Source organism: Amblyomma americanum, chromosome 7 (assembly GCF_052857255.1).
Source record: "Amblyomma americanum isolate KBUSLIRL-KWMA chromosome 7, ASM5285725v1, whole genome shotgun sequence".
Lineage (NCBI taxonomy): Eukaryota > Metazoa > Arthropoda > Arachnida > Ixodida > Ixodidae > Amblyomma > Amblyomma americanum.
This window is the reverse complement of record NC_135503.1, coordinates 149,207,190-149,231,889: the sequence shown is the minus strand read 5'-3', so window position 1 is coordinate 149,231,889 and position 24,700 is coordinate 149,207,190. Positions and strand designations below refer to the sequence as shown.

Below are 24,700 nucleotides of genomic sequence, written 5' to 3'. Positions count from 1 at the left end.
ATTTTTCCACGGGAAAGAGTTTGTGAACGCAATCTTTTTATATATTGTAAGATTTAACTGCAACAATCAATATATCCACATATATCCGTGAGTTGGCTTGCATTTTATTGCTACTAACGTTTTTGCTGTCGTCAAAAACTTCCACGTCGGTCTTCTATAGGAGCCTTAACTGCTCTTAGCGACCTATGGAAAGAGTTTAAAAGATAAAGATTTCGCTACGCATCGAAAGAAAGGACCATTAGCTCCAATATTCACGTAACAGTATCATACAAAATCTCAATACTCGAAATTTTTGTCTCAGAATGCCAGGCTTAGGAGAAGAAATTCACGCAACACAGCGCTGACTAAGAATAAAAGGATATTCTCTCAAGTTCTTGTCCAATTCACGACCAAGGACGGGTTCCCAAGAGCTACAAAGGGGCCTGCAGCTAGCAGCAGTTTTGTTAAGGAGAGGGTGCTCACTTCATTCATTCATTCATTCATTCATTCATTCATTCATTCATTCATTCATTCATTCATTCATTCATTCATTCATTCTGCTGTCCGGTGATGCATTTTAGGCAGCTACGCACAAAATATGCAAACAAACTGCACGCCCACAGTTGCATAGCGAGCTGAATTCCTCAATATTACCGCCAGTACCTCCTACGCCATAAGCTTGTTCAGGGTAAACAATATATAGGGCGCCTTTCACATCTGCAAGAATTACTGTAGTTGGTTACCTTGTGCGGGACATGAATCGAATTGATTGACCCGGTCGTGTCATATATAAAAAAAATCGCTTAGCTGCTTGAAGTAAACCCGTACTGCACTTACGGGCCAATTTAGAGAACGCACGAGCCATAAAGGGCTCACGAAAGGAACTCTACCGCGGAAGAGGGCGGAAGACAGTTACACAGACGTACAGCACATGCGCTCACTCACAAAGGATTCTACTTTTGCTCGAGCGGCATATTTCTACGCCAGAGCACGACTCCATGCTCTAATGGAAATATCCTTTTTCTGTGATACAAACATGCTGCTTGAGAAAAATAAAACATGTTGGAAGTTAGCGCACATACTCTTCGTCCCTGATACGGTGTCTTTTCCCCTCTTCTGTGGTACAAGTTTCTTTTTTTATCAAGAACTATGTGCTAAAAAGTCGCACTTCCTCAACGTGCGCATGCGTGGGACGCATATGTCGACTGCGGTGGGCAGAAGCGTTTAAAGAACATCAACGTGAAATACAAGTAGAATTACAGGAGTTCGACCGCTTTCGATTGAAACGTTGCGTGCCATCTTACCTGCTCCCCGTAAGTAACAGCATTTTCCCCTCATATAGACCTCGGCTGAGCAATTCACGGATGACGGATTGCAGAATAAGAGAGCCCATGAAGGCATATCCAGCTGAAATTGAAGGACACGCATTTGATCAAACAATGAACAGCGCTGAAGAAGCGGTTTCGAACTTGAGCAAATGCCAACAAGCTAAAAATATATATCTTGAACTCTCATATCAGTGCTTATATCAATGCATATATATCAAGAAAAAGAGTGACTTAAATCATATTTCGGGTGTTCAGCCTCCTACCTATAGATCCTTTTTCTTGTCTGTTTTTGTTACAGTATCCACCACACACACTTCGTCTTTTGTGAAAATGCAGGATTTAGCGCTAATTAGACGGTTTTAGTTTCACGTACGTAGAGCTCTTACGGGTGACCAGTGCGCATGCGCAGAAGGCAAAGGGTATGCGCGAGTCTCACGTACGTACGTGAGATCCGGATTTTTACGTGGCGGTCTTTGCGTTGCTTGCGTACGCAGCGTTGTCAGACATGGCGGCGCCCTGCCCGCCGCTTCACAGCGATAACAGCTTCGTCGCTAATCCATCGATCCGATATCGTGTTCTAAACTGTTGTATTCGCCCTCGATTTGCCTATTCTTACCCTTGCATAAAGTTTCAAGCGACAAATAGTTTTTGTTTTTCTTGATATAAGGGCAATTTTCCAGCTAGCGCCGACGCAGTTAGACTGCCTTGGTTTTGACTCGTCTTGTCTTAGAGTGGCTACAGCAGTGTCTTCATCTGTCAGTAAATGGCGCTAGGAAGAACGCGCGGCGACTGTCGCGTACGTGCAACTAAAAGGGTTTGAAGCGACATGCGCGTATGCTCGTACACTTCTCACGTACGCGTACGTGAGCTCTGTACGTACGCGAAACTAAAACTCTCTATTGGTGCGCCGAAATGACGTTCGCAACCAGACGAGACGTTCTAGAACGCTAGACAAGAGAACAAATGCATTGCCACTGGAATTATTGCTTTCACTAGACTCATGCAGGACAAAATAAACGAGTAAGGTCTCGTGTAGTTGGTGCACCATGCTCGAGAAAAAGCGGGCAAAAACATACGGGCGGCTGAAGGCGGCAGACAAGCCGTTGTCAATATAAAAAAAAGCAATCACTTCATAAGGAATGAGGCCCCAGTAGCAGCAAGGAGACGACAACGTACTTGGCTCCTTCGTGACTAGCCTAATAGCTAAACACGGGCCCAACAAGTATGCAATTTTACACCATTGCATCGTGAGTGGTTCACTCATTGCGCAACCTTTAAGTTGAAAACCAACGTAATAGCAATGTAGGGCATGTAGTGGCAAGTATCCTCCGGCAAATACCAGACTGATTTCTCTAGTGGCCTTGAATACGGCAAAGGCGTAGTGGCACTATCGTCAGTTTTACATAAACGACATAGAGATTCTGCTTTGGCCTAATAGGAGAGAGTAGTGGCATGCCGTGTGCATGTTCAGCTATTCCACGTCGCACAACGGCGACAGCGTGCCTAATACCCCCGCCACACATCGGTGTCGGTAAAGCGACATTTCAGGAGCTGTTCAAAAACATTCAAAACAGAATGCTTAGCCTACCTTGACAAACACACGCTGAATCACTTTACAGGTAGCATTCCCAACCCTACGCAAAAAAGAGCAAAAGGGTAAATTAGCTGGTGGCAGCTGAACAGCAAAGGCGTCATGTTACGTTGCCGAGGTGCGGAAAACAATGGAAAGCAAAGAAAACAATCCTGCAATGACAATGTTTGCCTAACCTGCGAGCACAAAAAGAAATCACTGTGGAATCAGCGCACGAGCAACTTGCAGGTTGGTGTTTTTGTTTGAGATTTTTTCAACCTGCTCTTATTATTCAAGTAAACTGCTTCCTGGCTTTCGTGTTACTGAAACGTGAAACAAAAACGGTTCGCGAAAGCCCATTTGCGTGATTGACAAAACGGCCTGTTTTCTCGCAGACGCACAGGAGCGCGGGAAAACGAGACAAATACAAATGGTCGTGAAAAGACAGTGCGATCATTTGCAGCCACATCCTAAGCGTAGGCAGATAAGTACAAACTGCAGCTGCATAGTGTTATATATATATATATATATATATAATATATATATATATATATATATATATATATATATATATATATATATATATGTGTGTGTGTGTGTGTGTGTGTGTGTGTGTGTGTGTGTGTGTGTGTGTGTGTGTGTGTGTGTGTGTGTGTGTGTGTGTGTGTGTGTGTGTGTGTGTGTGTGTGTGTGTGTGTGTGTGTGTGTGTGTGTGTGTGTGTGTGTGTGTGTGTGTGTGTGTGTGTGTGTGTGTGTGTGTGTGTGTGTGTGTGTGTGTGTGTGTGTGTGTGTGTGTGTGTGTGTGTGAACTTGGTAATCGACACAAACGAAAATTAGTGACTAATTTTACCATCGCAGATGCTCCGTCGGTAGATATTATCATTGCCACTACAGCTAAAAAGAGCGTCAATTCTTAGCAGAGATATAAGCCAGTGCGACCCCTACTTTGCTCGTACGTTGATTTCGTCACATGATTTCACATTCAGATGAACAATAGCTCGGAAGCCTACTGCGTGTTTATCGTGAGTTTTAGTGCTTCACCTTGTATTGCGTCTTACATAGGGCATTCTCCTGAAAGAGGAAGTTCATTGAATACCTTCCCTTGGAAAGTATCCATTTCAGGTGTCGATACATCTCAAATGCTCCTGGCCTTAAACAAGGGCAGTTGTTACTTTTTATGTGTATGTCTGCGCTGAACTTAACGTCAATTTAAACAACTCTCTGTTTGCAAACTTGCCCTCAATGTAATAATTAGCCACATTGAAGTAAAAAATGAAGTAATGAATGCTGAAAAAAAAGCTACTAACCTAGGGAGCGCATATCATTGCTAATAATGTCAGTAAGCCAATCCAAAAGTGATGGTCGAATCGTTCCTCGTGAAGGCTCGTACGAAGAAGGGGTTTCGCAGTGCCAAGAAAGCACCAGTTTCAGTGAGACATTTGGCAGCATAAGCAGCTAGTAGTGTAGTGCGCGTACATTGTGAAGCCTAGCGGAGGCAGCTATTACGGGTTGCTGAGAATACCTTCAAGGTTCCGAGGGAAGATTACGTGAAACTCAATGACCACTGTCATGAGCTAGGTTTCTCAGTCGCATGATGGCGGTTTCTTGCATGCAGCCATACAGTAAGAGTTATAAAACAAACCGCCACTTCTGAATGGCCTTTTAGAAGAGCCTCAGAAAGAGCTTATGATGTTAGCAGTGGGCTGCGCATATTACTGTAAACTTCTGCCAAGATCTGAAGGATTCCTAAATCCGTAGCTTTAGCACGTGCAGTACGATTACTATACCTCACATTTCACAAGACGCCATCACCTTTATATTTCAGTGAGGGTTGCTTCCGACTCGTATCTTCGTTTATCTCCGGGTGTTATGCTGACACACAAATTCGTAAAGTGCAGAGTATTAGTTAGGCATAGTTACAGTATCGCAAGCTGTAAAAAAGACATATCGCTTAAATGAATGGTGCCAAAAGAGAGACTCTAGCACCAACAAGGCGCATTAATACATTTATTTTTAAGGCAACGCACTTTTGTGTCAAGCCCTCACATTTCATCACGTCTGTTTAGAGCGACTGTCTTACAGAAAATGCTATTTCTATCGTGAAGAGTCCTCTGTTTCATTCCAAGCCTTTTACTGCGTGAACATACGACCATACATGTTTAAAAATCAAAACGAGAAATAGAGTGATAAAGAGATTGAGCTCTATCAATTAAATGTGGTATTTTTTCATGCACAGCATTGAAATCAAGTAGCAGTCACTGGCTGTAGTCGGAAAGAAGGGAATACATTTAGAAACCAGCACGGATATCTTGTTTGCTGTGAGCAGGACAAGAGCGGTGGCGAATTTGTAACCTGCATGCATAAAACACTCACTCTCGGTTTTTCCGTTCGTCGCCCCGCTCCATGCGTCACTTGAGCAGTAAGGCACCAACCTGTAAGCAGTGCCAAACGTTTACCGCGCACATTTTTCAACTCCCGTCTTCCATTTGAGAACTACGCAGGCCTATTCGAAACACACGATAAGATTTTAGAGCAGTGCTAGAAGTGTTGGCATGAGATGCCAGTGTTCATCTTGTCCTCTGGGACTTCTCTGTAGGTTAGTCGCAACTTTTGCATGCAGCCTTCTTTTTCGAATGAAGATTATGTAAATGATACATAATGCAACAACAGCGCTTTGAATACAAGTTAACGGCAGCTCTTACAGGTCAGCATCCCTTTGGTTTTATGGTTTATGGGGGATTTAACATCCCAAAGCGACTCAGGCTATGAGGGACGCCGTAGTGAAGGGCTCCGGAAATTTCGACCACCTGTGGTTCTTTTACGTGCACTGACATCGCACAGCACACGGGCCTCTAGAATTTCGCCTCCACCGAAATTCGACCGCCGCGGCCGGGATCGAGCCCGCGTCTTTCGGGCCGGCAGCCGAGGGCCATAACCACTCAGCCACCGCGGCGGCTGCAGCCCTTTCATTCTGTCAGCTTATAGTTTTTGTTCGGCTGCCAATCAGCCAGCTTTTTACTCTGATGCTAGTCTGGATCACTTGTATTAACCAATATGGGGCTCAGGAATGAGGTAAGTTAAGGAAGAAGGTTATGGGAGACAAGTAGTAAGTATGATTCATCTAATCGTTATAAGCCCGCCGCGGTGGCTCAGTGGTTAGGGCGCTCGACTACTGATCCGGAATTCCCGGGTTCGAACCCGACCGCGGCGGCTGCGTTTTTATGGAGGAAAAACGCTAAGGCGCCCGTGTGCTGTGCGATGTCAGTGCACGTTAAAGATCCCCAGGTGGTCGAAATTATTCCGGAGCCCTCCACTACGGCACCTATTCTTCCTTTCTTCTTTCACTCCCTCCTTTATCCCTTCCCTTACGGTGCGGTTCAGGTGTCCAAAGATATATGAGACAGATACTGCGCCATTTCCTTTCCCCAAAAAACCAAATATTATTATTAATCGTTATAAATGACGCTGGAAATCGCACTACAATAAATAGTGGACACACAGCGTTTCAAGGAAGCAGCTAAGGGGCCAGGAAGCTCAACATGCTCTAGATACTCACACGTGGTTCGCGTTCCACCAGTACTGGTTTTCGTCTGGGCTTCCTGAGAGTATACCACCAACTGTAACATAAACGAAAAAAAAAGGGAATGCAATTACGATTTCTTGTCTTACTTTGCGATGATTCGATCACTACAACTGAGACCAGTGGCGCTACAGTGTGCACTTTCACATCAGCAGAATTCTGTATATTTGCTTGGGATGCGTTCAATCGAAAAGAAGGTTAATTTTAATGAATACTTTGGGAAAAAGAAGCATAAAAAGGAGCAAAGAAAATGTGCTGTGCGCAGTAATAAGTTCATAGTTTTCATGGCTTGAAAGCCAGCAAGCGCCTAAAAGCACATTCATTCTGGAAATTATAGTGCAACTTCCACCCCACAGAAGCACAAGCCGCCGCCAGATGCTTCAGGTAGCTGCTGTCTTTGACAGTACCTGTATTTTCTTTTTTTTCCACAGAAAAATAACAAGAAAAAACTTCGGAGACGTTTAACCTCCGCCTTAACAGGAAAAAGCCCTAGCGTTTCCTCGTGGTCGAGCCCCCCCCCCCCCCCCCCCGCTGATTTAGATGGCACATCAACATTCAGGGAAGGCGCTGATGCATGGATGGATGCAAGGTAGGTGCGTCCCCATTGGGACGGTGTGGCGGCAGTTGCCACCATGCTCGGCTTTTTTTCTTTATTTTTGTTTAAATCATTTGTAAGTTATTAGACCAAGCCATTATCTTTAAATAAGTCTTCGTAGACTTCGAACCTTATGTCACCTCTCTGCTTTTGTGCCACCAATCCTCCAATCGCTTTTTGCTAATTTCCACCGCAGATTTATTTACGCGACTATTGTTATCTCTAAACCCTAAAGCCTCAGGAAGAGTCACTGTGCCTGAACGTCTTTAACTTGAACGTCTCGAAGGTGTCCACAGAAAGGGCCTAAGAAGAGCCATTGGAGTTCCCCAGGCGGCTGCGAATAAGGCAGTAGTTCATGAGTCCCTATCGAAACCTCTTAGCCTTATCGCTTCTCAGAGGCTACTAATGCATCTTGACCGCCTGGGAGAGACGGTAGCTGGGCGATCCCTTCTCCGGTGGCTCTGCAAGAGATATGAGCACCACATGAGGCTTTGCATCTCCCCGTCTGTCGCATAACGGTATAACTGAGCAATAATTCTACTTAATGCTTATTCCTTGCGACGATTCTGGCAGTCCGTGGCGCAATAAACGGCAGCAGTTTGTTGAGAGAAATGGTAAGGCTTACTTGGCACTCAATACTCTTAGTTCTTTAGGCATTAATGTCCGAAGGCAGAGGAAACGGTTGAAACCCTCCTGGTCTTTTCCGACCCTCGACTGTAAGTCACATTTCCCCATGTGAGCGCGAAGCGCAGCTCTTCTTTGGCAGCAACGCGTTCGCATGTACTTGAACACTTGGAAACAGGTATGCCTGCCATCTTCAAATTTTCACGGATGGTTCTGTGGACAAGGTCAAACAAGCTAGCGCAGCGGCTTTTTACATTCCTTCTTGGGACTGTAAGTGGTTCGTACGCTGTACTGCTGTCGTACCCTCCACAACGGCTGAAAGTGTTGCTACTGAGGCGGCTTTACGGAAGTTAGGGTCTTGTCCGGCTCAACCTGTTGTCATGCTAACTGATTCAAAATCTGCCCTTCAGAGGTTAGAGCGCGGATTCCCCACTGACGCCTTGTCTAAGCTCTCTGCTCTTGGTGCTGAATCTGCACAGCAGAGGCTTTACTATACATTTTCAATGGGTGCCCTCTCACATAGGAGTCAACGGTAATGAGGTGGCAGACAATCTCGTCCATAAAGCTCTCTTAAAGATTCCATCAAAAAAAGTACCTCAAGATGGAAAAAGTCTCTGCAGGAAAACGGTGCTCGATCACTTCAGTACCCTGTGGAGTGCGTCCCACAAACCATGTGTGACCAAGGGACTGAAAAGATCTCAGGCGACCCTTCTACATCGAATTCGCACGGCCTCTGCTCGCACTCCTGCATGGATGCATAAGACCGGCATAGCATCATCTCCGCTCTGCTCTTTATGTGGTGTGTGCGGGGATATTGAACATTATATTATGTACTGCATGCCCAGAGTACAACGCGGAAAGGTATGTGATGTTCGCTTCCTTCAAGACAGGAACCCGTCACAGTACAGTTCAGGACATTGTCTACCCGAGTGCAAACAGACATGGAGAAGGGAGGCTGCACGCCTTCTTTTAACATTTCTGCAGGACACTGATTTTGTTTCTAAATGGTGACAGCAGGAACGGATTATGGCCTATTGTGATTGAATGTGTGCGTAGATGGTGTCTTCCGGAGTGGACTATGTTATACTGTGAGTGAATGTGTGTATGAATTGTGGCACTGCAATGGCCTATGTACTACTGTGACTGAATCTGTGCATAGATGGTGACTTCTGGAGTGGACTGTGGTGTGGACTGTGTGGATTGATCGTCTGCATAGATGGTGACTGCGTGAGAGAATGTGTGCTATTATAAGAGACTGCGCATAGCGGGGTAGATGCGACAGACTTTAGGAAATTATTAATACAGAAGGGACGCTACGGTGGAGCATTTGAAGGCAGATAAAGCAAGGCTAACCCCTCTTGTAGTATTCAACGCCTCAACTCAACTCAACTCTGACTGTGCCTGCATCGACATCGGGGTGGATACCATCACATTTTAGGATGAGGTGTTCTATCGTTTCTACAGATTTTCCACACCCAGCACATGTGTCATCTTCTTCGTTAAATTTCTTTTTGTAGCTGCGCGTTCTAAGACACCCTTCACTTCACTTCACTTTATTCACCTTAAAGACCCCCTTCAGGGGGTATTACATAAGGGGTGGGTTAATATGTTGATCAACAAGTACAAGTCATTTCTTTGAAATAATTGCTTAGCGTATCTGAAAATGCAGACAGGTGCGTGATGGCAGCGATACCAGTCCACAACAGTTCGGAGAAAAAATGAACCTGAAAAATTTGCAGTACGCGACCTAACCTAGATTCAAAGAGGAGGGCACTGCCTCTTGAGTTATCATAAAACGTTTCCTTCCTGATCTGCCTTTTCCAGTATCGATATAGTTATACACACCTTCTTTTGCATTGAATCTATCCAATTTTTACCTTCGACGTTTTTAACCTGTCGTTTAATGCTCTTTCTTTCTTTTTCCTCGTCTCTGGCAAACTTACTGGCCAGCTTTCTAGTTCGTTTCCGCCACTGTGTGTCAACGCTCTTTCTGTACAGGTATTTAAATACCTTAGCTGCCCACCTGTTATCGTCCAATTTCCTCAGGCGTTCTTCGTATAGTACTTTACTCTGAGCTTCCCGTGCTTCGAACGTTGTCCAGCCCATATCCCCCGTACTGTCGCTTTTGTGGTTTTCCCGTGGGCACCTAGTGCTAATGTTCCAACAGTTCTAAGATTTACTTCTAATCGCGAATGAACTTCAGCCCTTAAGCATAGAATCGCATTCCTGAAAGTAAGCCCCGGCACCATTATTCCCGTCCAAATACCTCCGAGGACTTCATGCCTGTTGTACCCCCAAAATGCCCTATGTTTCATTATCCCGGCATCTCTTCGCCCATTTTCTATGAGAGACTGTTCGTGCTTTGAGAGAGTGCCGACGGCTGCGAGCGCCGCCTCTCGGCGATCGTGAAAAGTACGCGTGGGGCGAATGAGGCGCTCTCCACGAAGAGGCGCTCGCATCGAAAAACACCTGAAACTTCGTTCATTGCTTGGTTGATCGGGGCGCTTCTTGGTTTGCCTCTGGCTGTGATGAGGCGTGCGGATCCGAGGCTAGCCGCTCGCGCAAGAAAGATTGAAATGCGCGCGAACCAGCAGCACGACCCTATTTCGCCTATAGAACGTTTACAGCACGCGGTTCCTGCGTTTGAGACTAGACAGCGCCACAGGTGTGCTAGGAACACGGCGCCATTACGGGCCTCGTAAATAGCCAGCGTGTACGCCTCGACGCAGCCGTGGAAATATCGCGGGTGGCTGCCGAATGTGTTGAAGATGTGGATTGCAAGAATTGCGACAGAGAGCTACAAGTGCGGGATGCGATTATTTGCGATCATCACAGAACCGAACTGCACAAGGCCGTACTGCCCCTGTCGTGCCCATTCGGCATGCACCCTTCCGAACAGGTGAAAGTTACAAACACGTTAGCTAGCGCTAGACAGTCAATATAGGAAGAAAGGTTTCGATCTTTGAAAATCTGTGAGGGTAAGTGAACAACACAGCCGCATGAACAAGCTGATCCGCCACCGAAACCCTCTCTTCGTGCCTTCAGATGCCGCGCAGTGGCGTCTGGTTTGTGTGTAGCGAGACCCCATTGCTCGTAAGTTAAGGTGTGCGGCCATTAGTAACAGGAGCGCCCGAGGACGAATTAGGAACGGAAAACAAAGTTGGCTTACGCTCCTACATACTGCTACTTCAGATTATGCAGACAACGCTTACTGTCGGTCCCTGTATTACATGACGTCCTGGTGCTAATGTTGAAGTTCGGTCCAAGAAGCGCAGTTTTCGTGGATCATATTCGGAATAAAGCATTTCCGTTATGGCTGGTGTGCTAGGTGGTTGTCACTTCTTCGCGCTCCACGTGAGACAGTCAATAAAAGTGAGTCCGCAGGCCAACGCTGAGTGAAGCTCATTACTTTCCACCGACGATACCTCGAGCATTTTCATGACCGCGTATCGAGCGCAGAGCGTGCCGCAATTTTATATGCGAGGCTGAGATAATTGTGAACTTCGTGTAGTAATAACGCGTTTCCATGCGCGTTCCAAAAATAATATCGTGGAATCTTTCAGAACGATGATTGCACGCCAGCTCGTGAAGACTGCTTTATGCATGGTAATGCTACAAATATAGTTAATATTTGTGTCTATTTATTTTTGTCGCCTTTCTGTGTTTAACAAATCGGTAGAATATATTTTAGGTTTCCTAAGCACAGGGTACGACATGCTTGTAAGCACACAACACGACCACGACCTGCGCTCCCACAACAGCATTAAATCTTGCCGTTTTAGATAATAACAATAAAAATATTAAGCAAAGCCTTCAGTGGATGCAAAGACAAGCATTCAGGCGATCCATTCCTTGGCTCGAAGAGGGAGAGATGAACGGGTAACCGCGACACAAAGCCCGATCAGGTTTTCACGTCGCGAGTGATCACACTAGGGCTCTCACATGTCGTTCGAAGCTTTGGCCCAACCCTTGTGTCGTCTGCCCACTCTTTTTCAATTGCATCAGCCGAAACATTGCTCCTCGGAGCCGAACCATCAGGCGCAGCAGCCGTCGCGAAGAGGCACGCATCGAGCAGTCGGGAGGAGTGTAATGGCGGCGTGATCACGTGATCAAAGGTGGCAGACCCCGTGATACCATGCTGTAAATAAAGCCTGTATAGTGACACCCTCTCCTCACACTTCGCCCTCAAGAAGCGTTGCAGCATTGATTTTGCATGAACGGCCGGTTTTGAGCCGATGTCCAGGCATACAAAATATATGAGGCTATGGCTGGACCATGGTATATATAGGAAGCCCCTGGCCTTACTGCCTAGAAAAACGTATTCCTATATGGGCAACAGCGCAAACTTCAACACGCGACCAATCAAGCGTTTCTTTCCCGAAACCACGTTCATTCGTTACCTTTCTTGGAAGTGTTTTGACAGCCTGGGATCTTGGAGCTTGTATACTGTCACGTAGGTAAGTAGCCTAGCTTGCTGATGCGTCAAGTACAAGACCCTAAGAATTAGGCAAATCAGCATTCAGCAGGAATGCCGGAAAAACACGAGCCGGCGCACTTCCAATACTCCTGTCACACAGCATTCCTCGAAGGCCTTTCCAGCAAACGCACCCTTTTTCACCAAAGAAGCGAAAGCTTAAAGGAGCAGCGACGCTGCTACACGGTGCAGCCCAAAGGTGGAACAACCGTTGAGGCTTAGCACCCGCTGCTGTGCTCGAGCGAGCTGAAGTGAGTGTTTAAAATTAAACTGGGGAATTCTGTTCGTTCGTTGAGCTCAGACAATTTTTTTCATTCTAATTGCTTGCTTGAAAGAACTGCAACAGTTGCTCTCATCAGCAGCAGAAGCAGGTTTTGTTTACTGTCTTTGCCACCGAGGGCGCTCTGTGGTGATGCGACACTTTTCTGACTTAAAATGATGGCATAAAATACAAACACACGTAAAGAAGCAAAGCCAGACACACCTTTTGTATTTAAAAAAAATGTGCTCACACATTGTTGGCTGCATGTTTTTTTTCATTGCTTTTATTTTTGAAGGTGGATGGCACTGCCATCGCAGGTTCTCGAAGGCCGCGCCTTTGGGCTCCATAGGTCAAGGACGGGCGCCTTCGCATCCAAGACCCTTAGCGGCAAAGGCGCAACATTTGTACCGCGTAGCCGCACACCTTACGCCTTTGGACATAAGGACCCGATTTTCAAACGCCTTCGCGATGCCCGTGTGACAGGGGTATTATTCTCAGATTATCGCCGTTCAAATATTTTGTCCTGCGCTTTTCATGCTCTCATCGTTTTAGTTATCTTTTTACGAGGTGGGTATATATTTTGTATTCTTTCCTATAAATTTTTAGTTGCGAAAAAGCGCTCGGAATCTTCCTTCGGTTCTTGTTGTTTTCGCGTTACCTCTCACCATAAATCGCTGTCCGTTTGAGGACTTTCGGCATAAGCTCGCCCCCCCCCCCCCCCCCCCCCCCCCCGTCCCTTACTCATTCAGGAAGCATCGGCCCGATGCTAAGAAGGACTTGCATTGGCACAGTATCAGCGCGTCCTAGAGTGGTAAGGTTTAATGCACAACCTCGGAGCGCTTGCGTCGTCGGGGTTTTGTGTTTTCGTGAAGAACAATCTCATAACTGAGCTCACCGACGCGCCGAACGACTGACTCGTTATTGGCTGAAATAACGGCGCAGGAGCCTATCGCTCAGGCCACAGCGTTAGATTGAGTACCAAACCCAGACAAGGTCGAGTGCCAGAAATTCGGCATCTCATCGGCGTAGGTTGAAGCAGCATGCAGCATGGTCCTGCCGACGTTGGATTCGCACCTTTGCTAGCTGGCGGCCATCTCCGGCGCTTCGTATAAAAGGGCCAACGTCGTCATTCAGCTGGTGATCTCGATGGGGAAGCACGGCGTCGACAGTTGTCGTCACCGCGCGTCTGTAGACTAGGTTTAACGGTGTCATGTTGGTGGTTTCCTGGACGGCGGTATTGTACGCGAACGTGACATAAGGTAAGACTCCGTCCCATGTTCTATGCTCTACGTCCACGTACATCGACAGCATGTCAGCAAGTGTCATGTTGAGACGTTCCGTTAAACCATTGGTCTGGAGGTGGCAGGCGGTCGTCCTGCGGTGCTGAGTGCGAGTCAGAACAAGAATGTGCTGCACATCTCAGCCGAAAAGGCAAGGCCTCGATCTGTAATCAGAGCCACTGGTGCGCCGTGCCGCAAGACAATTTGATGAACGAAGAATTTGGCAATATCAATGGCAGTATCACTGGGGAGAGCTGCCGTTTCCGCGTAGCGCGTCAGATAATCAGTAGCTACTATGATTAGCCTGTTACGAGAGCTCAATATAGGGAACTGTACAAGTAAGTCCATACCAATTTGTTGTAATGATATGGACGGCTGTTGAATGGGCAGGAGAATGCCTGTTGGCTTCACAGGCGGAACCCTGCGTCGATGGTTGTCCCGCAAAGTTCGTACATAATGCGTCACTGTGACTGGATTTACGCAAGGGTTCGAGTGACTCCGAGGTGGCCAGAAGAAGGTTTCGTCGTGGCAGGATTGAAAAATTTCGCCGCCTAGCCTCGCTGGCACGGCAAGTACCGGCTACTGCTCGGAAAAAAATTCCTCTTGACAAGAAAGCCGCCTCGGAGGCAGAGAGAAGACAAAGCGCGAGCGAAGTTTTTAGGGAGAAGGTGCGTGCACGTTGAAGAGAGTCAATTACGGCCCGGATATATGGGTAGGTGCTTTGTTGTTGCGCGAAGTCGGCGGGACTGAGGGCGTTCAGAGAGGCGTCGTAGTCAATAGGGGCTTCCGGAGCTGGGTGCACGGGAGCACGGGGAAAGGTAGTACGCGTCTAAATGCTTACGGCCGGACTTGAATGCCACAGCAAAGCCATATAACTCAAGGCGCAGGCGTCATCTCGCGAGGCGCGCTCAGGGATCATTGAGGTTGGCTTGCGAACAAAGCGCGTGATGGTCGGTCACGACTGTGAAAGGTCTCCCATGGAGGTACGGACGAAACTTCGAAAATGCCCGTACGATGGCTAGGCATATCCTTTGTCTTCCGTCTTGGACAAAGGCCTACTTGCGTGGCCGATCACACGTTGTTGTCCCTTCTGCACTTGTACCAGAATAGCGCCCAAACCAACACTGCAGCTCCGCTCGGTGTGGATCCCTGTGTCGGCGTTTTCGTCAAAACGCGCGAGAACGGGTGGCGTCTGAAGGTGACACTGGAGCACCGGAAATGCCTGGACTTGCTGGATTCCCCAGCAGAGGAGCACATCACCTTTGGTCGGGCGGTTGTCAGGGGCGCGGCGATTTTCGAGTTTTCCACGAACTGGCGGTAATATGGGCATAAACCGAAGACGTAGCAAACTTCTTACAGGTGGTCACGCAGCCCCGGTCACGACGCCGGATTTTATGGAGAACGAGGCCTTTAACGCTGTTGCCTTAAAATACAAGCTCAGGTCCAGAAACTTGATGTGGTTGTTAAAAGGCACATCATGTGTTATTGCTGGTGGCGCAAGAGTGCCAGAAATGAACTAAACAAAGCTCATTCACTTGAGCAGGAAAACCAGCCGAGTCACATTCGAGTAAACTAAAGTAACCATCTACAAACAACACCCTTGCAAAAGTTGAACCTCTTTACATTTATCGAGTAAAATTTGAGTTTGGGCTAGTTGGTTCAGACTTGAGACAATAGAGAGCAGCGCACAAGAACGGTACAGAAAACATCAGAAACATAGAAACGCAGGACAGGCGCTGAACTACAAACTGTTTATTGTGAAGCCACCCCGCGCATCATAAAGCCACAATCAGTATGTAGTATGTGACACGGCTTTTTGCATAGTTGTTTTTTCTGCTTGGTGCATGTTCGTCTGCCTCGTAATTAAGGTTTTTTGCTATTGTTTTTTGCTGTTTAGCCGCGTTTCTTGTTGGCCTCCCTAGTATTGTGTAAACTTTATCTGTTTTTATCTTGTGACTTAGCTTTTGCTTCGATGTCTTTAGTGCTTCTTGCGAGATCACCTGTTGTGACTTGTGGTTTTGGACATCCCCCTTTGACCGTGTGGATGAAAGAACCGTACTTCTCTTTTTTTTCTCGCTTTTTTGCTTGGTGCTTCATTGGCTACCTGAGTGTCACGTGGTTTATTATGGGTTTGTAATGCTCACGGTGGCTTTACAATAAACAGTTTTTAGTCAGCACCCATCCTCTGTTTCTATGTTACTGCAGTTTTCTCTGCAGCTCTTTTGCGCTGCTCCCCATTATTATTTTTCAAGAGCGTCGTCGAGGCTTGCTGGCAAAAATTCGCTGACCAATGAAGCGCTCTGTAAACAAATATATAGGTATCTGTGAATAAATAAATAAATGAGGAGATGGGCCAATTGTGCAATGGATCACCTTTCAATAACCCAATCGCCGCCAGTTAGTTCAGTACGGTTCCCACGCTTGCTAAACTGTGCCAGTCCTTTGGGGTGTACCGCAAGGCTCCGTTTTAGCTGCTATCCTGTTCCTTTTATTTACAGTATAAAACAACATAACTAAGGTGAAATCCAAAATTCCAATATTCGAAGATGACTACGTCCTCTACAGGGAAGTACAGAGCCAACAAGACCAAATTGGTCTCAACAAGGATTTCGGTAGCCCAATGGTGCACAAACTGGCAAATGGCCATCAACATTAACAAAACAGTCTCAGTGTCAATAACACAAATGAAATCCAAGCTCTGTTTTTCGTACGGTTGTCAGAGTACCATCCTTAAAACTGTCGCTTAGTAGAAGTACTTGGGCGTCGTGGTACCATCAAATCTCGGATGATTATGTCATGCAGACCACGTGGCAAACAAAGTGATGCGGACGTTAATATACCCAAAACGGGCACTGCGCTATTCTACACAAGAAGCTAAACGTTTCGCTTATGTGACCTTGAAGTATGCGAACGTGGCGTGGTTTGCGTTTACCCAAAATTAAATATCTACGCTTGAAGCTATTGAGCGAAAGGCCGCGCGTTTTACCTGCAACAGAAATCGGCACACCGACTCGCAGATGATGATCGAGATCCGGCATCATACATTATCCAGTAGTGCGATGCTACAAAGTCTGAATTTTTGTGCCTTAACCTGCATAACAAGATTAAAGTAAATTCTTACACCTACATTTCTTTTGACACTTCCAGAAAAACACAGAGAAGCAAGCATAAATCCACCACTCCAAGAATACTTTTGCTAATAAAACATACAGTTTTTCTTTCCCCTCGAGCTGTGCGTGATTAGAACTCTTTAGCCCAGAAGGTAGCCTCACAGACCAGTGTCGACAAATATGTTGAACTTGCTGGCATACTTGTGCTGTCAGCAAGGAGGAAGTGATGTCGTCATTACTGCCTCTTTCTTTTACCTTCTGTGTGTAATATTGATCTGTGATAATGTCAACCTGCGAATGATGGTATCTTTTGTTTTATTTTATGTGCGTGCCTCCTTTTTGTTGCAATATTCTTGGGTTACACTTGCGTACATGTGTGACGCCTTCATGAGCAAATGTAAACGGGATCTTATGATCACTCCTGTAAAAACCCCTATTGCGAATGACGGTATCGCCAAATAAATAAATAAGCAGAAATTTATCTGTTCTTACAAAACGATATGTTTCTTGATTTATTTATTTCAGATGCCTCAAGGACCATTGAGTGAGAGGTTTACATGAGGGGGTGGGAACCACAGTCCTCGTCATCTCTGAAGGCGCGTTATTTGTACCAGAATGAACACGCAGTTGTAAAATTTGGCAGCAAGTGTCTTTAATTCGGCCGAAATATGGCGGAAAGTGCCTATAATATAAGCCATATAATTATATGCAGAAGTTTTCAGTGAAACTGAGCGAGCGATTTCATTTTTTTCTTTTGCGTAATATTCCACTAGGATTGGAGACAAAGTTAAATACTCAATAGAGTAATTAGCTGGGTGAGTCGGAACATATAGTTACAGGTACAGAAGCAGCGGAAAGGACGCAGATTGAAGAGTACAGGTCGATGTGCCGTCAAGCAGGAGGTGAGAGACTTTTGGACTACTTAGGAATTTCGGGGCGGAATCTCTCGTGTTGTCAATGTGGAGAGGGTCAACAACCAGATGCGACAGCCCAGCGCCGTCTGCTTTTATGCCGAGGCGGCGGCGGAGGTGTGTCCATTCCTGCTGCTCAGGGGAATTAAGGGTGCATGTCTTTACTCGTCGACGACCCACTGACGCGAGTGTGCGGCAAATGCTGTAACAGGCCTGTGGGGGCGAACAAAGAACCTTGAAAGTGCGGCATTCTCTTATCGCCATTCATATGGAGCGGCGACGGCGGCGGCGCGTCGTCTGCTGCACGGAGGAGACGACGGGTTTTTTTCGTTTCCCTTCGCGGAGGGCGTTGGCACACGTGCGGCGCAGCGCCCTCCGACTCACGTTATCTCCCCTAAACGCTGCATCCATTTACGGTACGTCACGCGACGTAGTAACCAAAGCATAAAGTAAGAAGTTGCATATACACATGCAGGCGTTGTGACCCCGTGGGTCAAAGGCCTGCTTCAACAGCCAACTCGATGTATGCTCGGAGACAACACTGCTTGGAAACATAGACAGAGTTACAGAGCGGGATGACATCTTTTTCCTGCCCAGCAGTATATTGTCATCGCTTGCGATTAATCACTGTCCCGTAGTACAAATAATAATCATGAAAGTCGTAACAAACCCTCGCCGACAGTAAGCCCATGCTCTCGACCAACAGATGCAAGACATGCAAGCATTTACAAAGGGACACTACTGTTAGGAGCACGGCAGAATTCAACAATTTTTCGGAGATACCGGGCAGTCAGTGAGCGCCAGACTAGATGACCACCGAGCAGACACAGCAAGAAAGCTACAGAATGCAGTGTCGGATCATTTCAATCAACGCGGTTACAACTTCGACGAACTTCAATCATGCTCCAAATCTGCAAGAGACAGAAAATAGAGAGCCATTCCTAATCCACAAATTTAAAACCTTACAGCCAGCAGGGATCAACATATCCAGAGGAAACTGACGCCATCTCTCTTGATTTTTTTAAGGCTTTCGATCGTGTTCCACATCAGCGATTATTGACTAAACCTTAATGCCTTCGAATTGATCCCTTAATCTTATTATAGATTCATAGCTTTCTTTTAGACCGCTCGCAATGCACTGTAATAAGCAATCACGATTCAGGAATAACGAAAGTAATGTCAGGTGTTCCCCGAGACTGGGTGCTGGGACCACTGCTCTACTTAATATTTATTAACGATCTTCCTAACGGCATATCGTCGAGTATACAACTCTTTGCAGGCGACTGCGTTCTTCATCGTCGCATTTTCACTAACTCTGACCAGTTCTTGCTCCAGCTCGATATAGGTCTCATTGGTGTTGAAAATGGCTCATGCAACCTAATGTTTCAAAGTGCAAGTTTCTGCGTGTTTCTCGAAAGCAGCAAAACCTCAGCTACCCATGTTCGTTAAATTCAACAGCCGTTTCTGAAACCGTTTCCTATCCTTACCTCGGTGTCACTATCAACGACTAATTAACCTGGTCAGATCACATTCAGAAACTTAGCGCAGGCGCTCCCAAATCACACGGTTCCATCAGAAGATCCCTCTCCGCTTCTCCTCCTTTCGTTCGAAAACTCGCCTATAAAACTCGCATCTGTACCAAACTCGAATACGCATCGACAATCTGGGCCTCCATCAAGCATATCTGGCACCGACATGGCAGCCAGAGATTCATGCTTGGTCTTTCTTCAGCTTGTGCAGATGACGGTGGCCCTTTCCGGTTTTGGATCGACATCATATTCCGGTGAGATTTGCATTTCGGATGAAATCTGCCCGGCTTTTCCGTCATACTGGGACGGACTACCGCTCACCGCTCGATGTGGCTGCGCTGCCATCGCCCTTCAGCTATAACCTCCTTTGCTGGCAACCTGGGACACTACACTTCACCGCATGTCTACATAAGCAGCTGCAACAAAAGCCCAGTTTGGGATCTGGCGCCGACATGGCAGCCAGAGAATGATGCTTGGTCTTCCTTCAGGTTGGTTATTTTTATCGTCCTGTCAGCGGTAGACCATTTAGAAAACTGGTGCCAGATCCCAACTCACCATCTACTGTTTTCGTGAAGATTATGCAGTGTCTGCCATGCGCGCGTACTATTCACAGGCGATTACCGCTTTCAGGTGATATTGAAAAAAATCCCGGACCCGTGTCTGGACTCTTGCTGGACAGAATCTTGCTGGACGATAGAATCAATGACAACGAAATCTTTCCGCGCAATTATGTCGTTTATAGACAAGACCGCAACGTGCACGGCGGTGGTGTACTTATTCTTACCGATTATAGTATACTTAGCATGCCGATAGACATTGAAACCGAATCCTGTGAAACATTGTGGTGCAAAATTCTTATAAAAAACGGCACCTCTCTTGCAGTTGGATCGTTTTACAGATCACCCGTTTCTAGCAGTCCCCAACCTCTGTTTGAGCTGAGCAATATACTGTTAAGCTTACAAACAACTTCTGTAATACTCGCTGGCTATTTTAACCAACCGAACATTGATTGGTCCTCGTTAAAGCCTGTACTTAACAATGTATCCCTACTGTACACTGTTTTCCAGGAAATGGTTACTGCCCATTCCTTGCTAGTTTGTTAGCACGCCGACTCGGACGAGCGGTACAACCGTAAATGTAGTGGACATATTTTTCTGTAATGACCATGATCTTATATCAAATGTTGTCACATTGCCCGAGATCAGTGATCATGGTGGTGTTGTCACTAAGTTATCTCGTACAGCCAAACATGCCGCGCTTCAGAACCACCGCAGGTTTTCTTTTACGAGAAAGGCGACTACGCCTCACTGCCCGCCGAACTTGACGCATTTTCTTCCCACTTCCGATCACATATCTCACGCCTTGATATTAATAGGTTATGGCAAATATTCAAAACAATACTACTATTGCCAACACAAGCCTTCATCGTTTCGCGTGTCATTTTCGTCAAGCGCCGTAGCGATAAGCCATGGCTAACAAGAAAGGATTACACGTTGATAACCAGAAAAAAAATAGACTGTTTCGTAGATATTGGCAGTTTCCTGACTTAATGTTGCGCTCACAAATGAAACAGCTGAGCAAAGTCATTGCAAAAAAGATCCGCAGAGCACATAATACGTACCTTTCGAAACTAGGCGATAAGCTTAAATACAACCCAAAGGAATTGTGGAAATACGTCAGAAACAAGAAAAATGCCAGGCAGGCTATTCCAGACGTTAATGATGGTACAAACTACAATGTCGATAAAAAAAGGCAAAAGCGAAAAGTTTTAATGCATTTCTTCAATCTGCTTTCTCACAACCTGCAACCGCAGTCGTCGCTTCGCAAAGCGTTTCCAGCTTAACAAAAATGAATGAGGTATCATTTTAAGAATGTGGTATCGTGTCTTTATTGCAGTAGATTATTGTACATTCTGCCCCTGGTCCAGAGGCCATATCAAATTTTGTCCTCAAAAACTGCGCGTCAGCTACCGCTCCGTTTTTAGTACTACCCTTTGAAACCTCTCTTGAGCAAGAAGTTTTACCCCTGACTGGAAAAATGCAAGCATAATTCCGATCCATAAGAGCGGTGAGCAGAACGTAACATGTAACTACAGACCTATGTCATTAACAAGCGTAGTGTATAAAACACTAGAGCATGTATCTTACACTAACATAATTATTCACCTACAGTGCAATAACTTATTTTCACCAACGCAGCACGGTTTTATGGCTGGGTTTTCTTGTGATATGCAATTAATTGAATTTACTCACAATATTGCAGCCTCAATTAACTTAGGTAAGCAGGTTGACTGTAAATTTTTAGATTTTCGGAAGGCATTTCATTCCTTTTTTCATGCATTCCTGTTACACAATATATTTCTTCTTAATATACCAGCCAATCTCTTAGCATGGATTCAAGCATACCTCTCTGAAAGAAAACAATGCATGGTTCTGGACGGTGAGTGCTCATCAAATGTGTCTGCGTTATCTGGTGTCCCACAGGGGTTAGATTTGGGCTCTCTATTTTTCTTGATTTATATCAATGACCTTACTGACCGTACCACCAGCTATTTTCGATTGTACGCGGATGATTGATGTATCTACCGCGAACTCACTAGTGCGGCGGACTGTCCACATTTACAGAACGACCTGGACTCCGTTTTCTTGCGCTGCCAGTTCTGGAAAATGTCTCTGAAATATGGAACGTAGCCGGTGGGTAGTGACAGAAAGAAAGAACGTTAACTGCTAGGTGTTGCTGGCTTTAAAAATACCGCAAAGGTCACATGACTGGCCATGATACGCGGCACGTGTAAAAGAGTCTTTGCTCATGCTATACATCAGTCCGCGTGCTTGATAACACATCACGCGAACATGATAATACTACATCACTTCCCCCTAAGATAGAGTAGGTGAGACAATCTGGTGGCGTCCGTAGGCGAGCCGAGCGACGTAGTGGTTGTTGGTCTTCAGCTTGAGAGCGCCCTTCCCGTGCCTCCGTACCTTGATGATATTCTGCCTGCTCAGAGCTACTTTGAGCTTCGTCGTGGGTCCGGCTTGCTAAGTGACGACCCCACGTCGAGCCGTGGACTGAGTTGCTCCACGTGGCGCCGCTGCTATCCTTCCGGTGTTTCCAGGGTAACCATGCATGCTCCCGTCGAGGACACTACAGTCGCAGGCATTCATTTCCGAGCAGACCGAAACTGGCTTTCCCGGATGAAACTGCGTTGGCGATTTTGTCGCTGCTGGAACAGGTTCACCGGAATCATTTCCTGTGACCTTTGATGGCCGTGAGTGAAGCTGTGAGCCTGGTTCGGAGACACAAACCCAACAGCAGTTCCGTTGGCGATTTCCCTCCTTCCAAAGGTGTCGTTCTATAACGGAATAAAAACTTGAATAGTTCTTGCAATGTACCTGGTGAAGTCTTTCGAACCCCTTCTTTTACCGTCCGCACGGCCCGTTCCATCAACCCATTGGACTGAGGATGGTATGGGGCTGTTCTAACGTGTTTCACATGCGCATGCAGGGCTCGTGTTGTTTCTGACGTGTTTCACATTCACATGGAGCGCTGGTTTTGTCGTTTCTTTTCTTCGTCCCTGTATTGTGTGCTTTTTTTTTCAGTATGAGTACATACCAACTCGACCAGTCCTCTACTTTGTTAAGAAACTAGACATGGTGGCATTTGCAAACTGTGGCCCGTTATCCGATACCAAGCAGTATGGTAGGCCAAACCGTGCGAAAATACCCTGAAGTATTTGAATGATGGTCTCTGCTGTGGCGGTCTTAAGAGTATGGCCTCAATCCACTTTGTCTGGGCGTCTATCAAAACGAAAATTTGGCAGCTATTGATGGGGCCTGAAAAATCCATATGCAACCTGTACCATGGTTTGTTTCTCGCCGGCCGCGGAGACGGAACTTCAGCAGCCGGCATGGGCCAGCATTGAATACATTGAGGGCAACTTTGGACACACCCTTCGATGCCCCTATCTATTCCAGGATACCAAAATAACGCTCAAGCTGTGTGCTTCATGGCTGCGATACCGAGGTGGCTGTCGTGCAGTTCCTTTAGCATGCATCGCTGCGCCGCCTCCGCCAACACTATCCGATGGCCCAGTAAACCAGCTCGTGGCTGGCGGCGAGCTCGTTACGGCAAGAAAAGTACGGCATCAGGTGTTGCTGTGCTCCCGATAAGTGCCGTGGACAGCCGCGTGAGATCCACCACCTGATCCGCTGAAACCTATCGTCCGAGAGGCTTAGGTCCGCTAGTTGCCGAGCGGAAAGGGCCATGGAATTTATGCCCGGCGTATAAAGCAGGTATTCCATAAGTTCTTGCCCTTTTCTTTCACCCAAGCCCGGCAAAGGTAGACGACTGAGCGCGTCTGCGTTGGCATTTAGGTGTCCTGGGCGGTACTCAAGGTTTTAATGGTAAGGAGAGAGTAGCAGTGCCCACCGTCAGATTCTTCCCGCGGCCATGTGCGGAATTGGCCGCTCAGGGTGAAGCAGTCCGGTCAGTGGGCTGTGGTCCGTCACGAGAGTGAAATGCTTCGCCAACAAGTAATCTCGAAACTTGGTAACGCCGAATACCAAGGCCAACGCTTCTTTTTTCAGTTGCGAATAATTCCGTTCAGCCGGTGTCAGAGCTGTCGAACGGAACGATATGGGGTGGTCCCTGTTCCCGATTCGGTGACTGCACCGCGCCGACCCCCACTGGCGAAGCGTCGCATTCAAGCCGCAACGGCTTTTCGGGGTCGTAGTGCGCGAGATGATCCGCTTTTCCTATAGCGCGCTTGGCTGCTTGAAAGGCTTTCTCATGCTCGGCTGTCTATTGCCATTGCGCTCATTTCGCACACAGCCTATAGAGTGGAGCCAGCGTGGTTGCAAGGTTCGGCAAAAACTTTGCGTATTATGTGATTAATCCCAAAAAAATTTTAGCTGGCTCATCGTCTCTGGTCTTGGTGCGGCGGTGATGGCTTCCATATTCTGAGGGGGGTGTAAGCCAGTTGCGTCGATCTCGTGGCCCGAGAACGTAACTTGCTTCTCGGGGAACCTGCATTTGTCAAGGTTCAACTTGAGTCCGTTGTCGCGCAGCAGCTCGAAGACTTGCCGGAGAGTGGAATCGTCGTTCTCTTTTTCAGCAATAATGATGTCACCCAAGTACACCTTGACGCGAGAAAGACCTTGCCGAACGGAATCAAGGCGGCGATGGAACGAAGCTGGTGCCGATGCGATGCCGAAAGCGAGGCGGTTGTATGCAAACAACCCTTTGTGTGTGTTCAACACGGCCGTTTTTCATGCCTCGTCGTCCAGTGGAAGTTTATTTTACGCGTGTCGTAATCCCAAAGATGTGAACACCTCCCCCCACCCCCCCCTCCCCGAAAGGAGATGCGAAGATGTTCTCAATTATCGGCAACGGACACTGTTCCAGACGTGTCGCCGGATTCACGGCTAACTTGAAGTCGCCACACAGCCTAATATCACCA

At 46.8% G+C, this 24,700-nt stretch overlaps 1 protein-coding gene across 1 annotated transcript in view; it reads right to left on the bottom strand.

Annotated features, from left to right (window-relative positions):
• LOC144096666 (palmitoleoyl-protein carboxylesterase notum1-like) overlaps positions 1–24,700 on the bottom strand; it is a 285,055-nt gene that overhangs the window by 59,297 nt on the left and 201,058 nt on the right. Inside the window, exons 5-7 of the mRNA XM_077629502.1 lie at positions 6,434–6,494; positions 5,251–5,309; positions 1,284–1,386 (exon numbers count right to left, since the gene is read on the bottom strand). Coding sequence (XP_077485628.1) covers positions 1,284–1,386; positions 5,251–5,309; positions 6,434–6,494 — 223 coding nt within the window. The remainder of the gene's footprint in view (positions 1–1,283; positions 1,387–5,250; positions 5,310–6,433; positions 6,495–24,700) is intronic.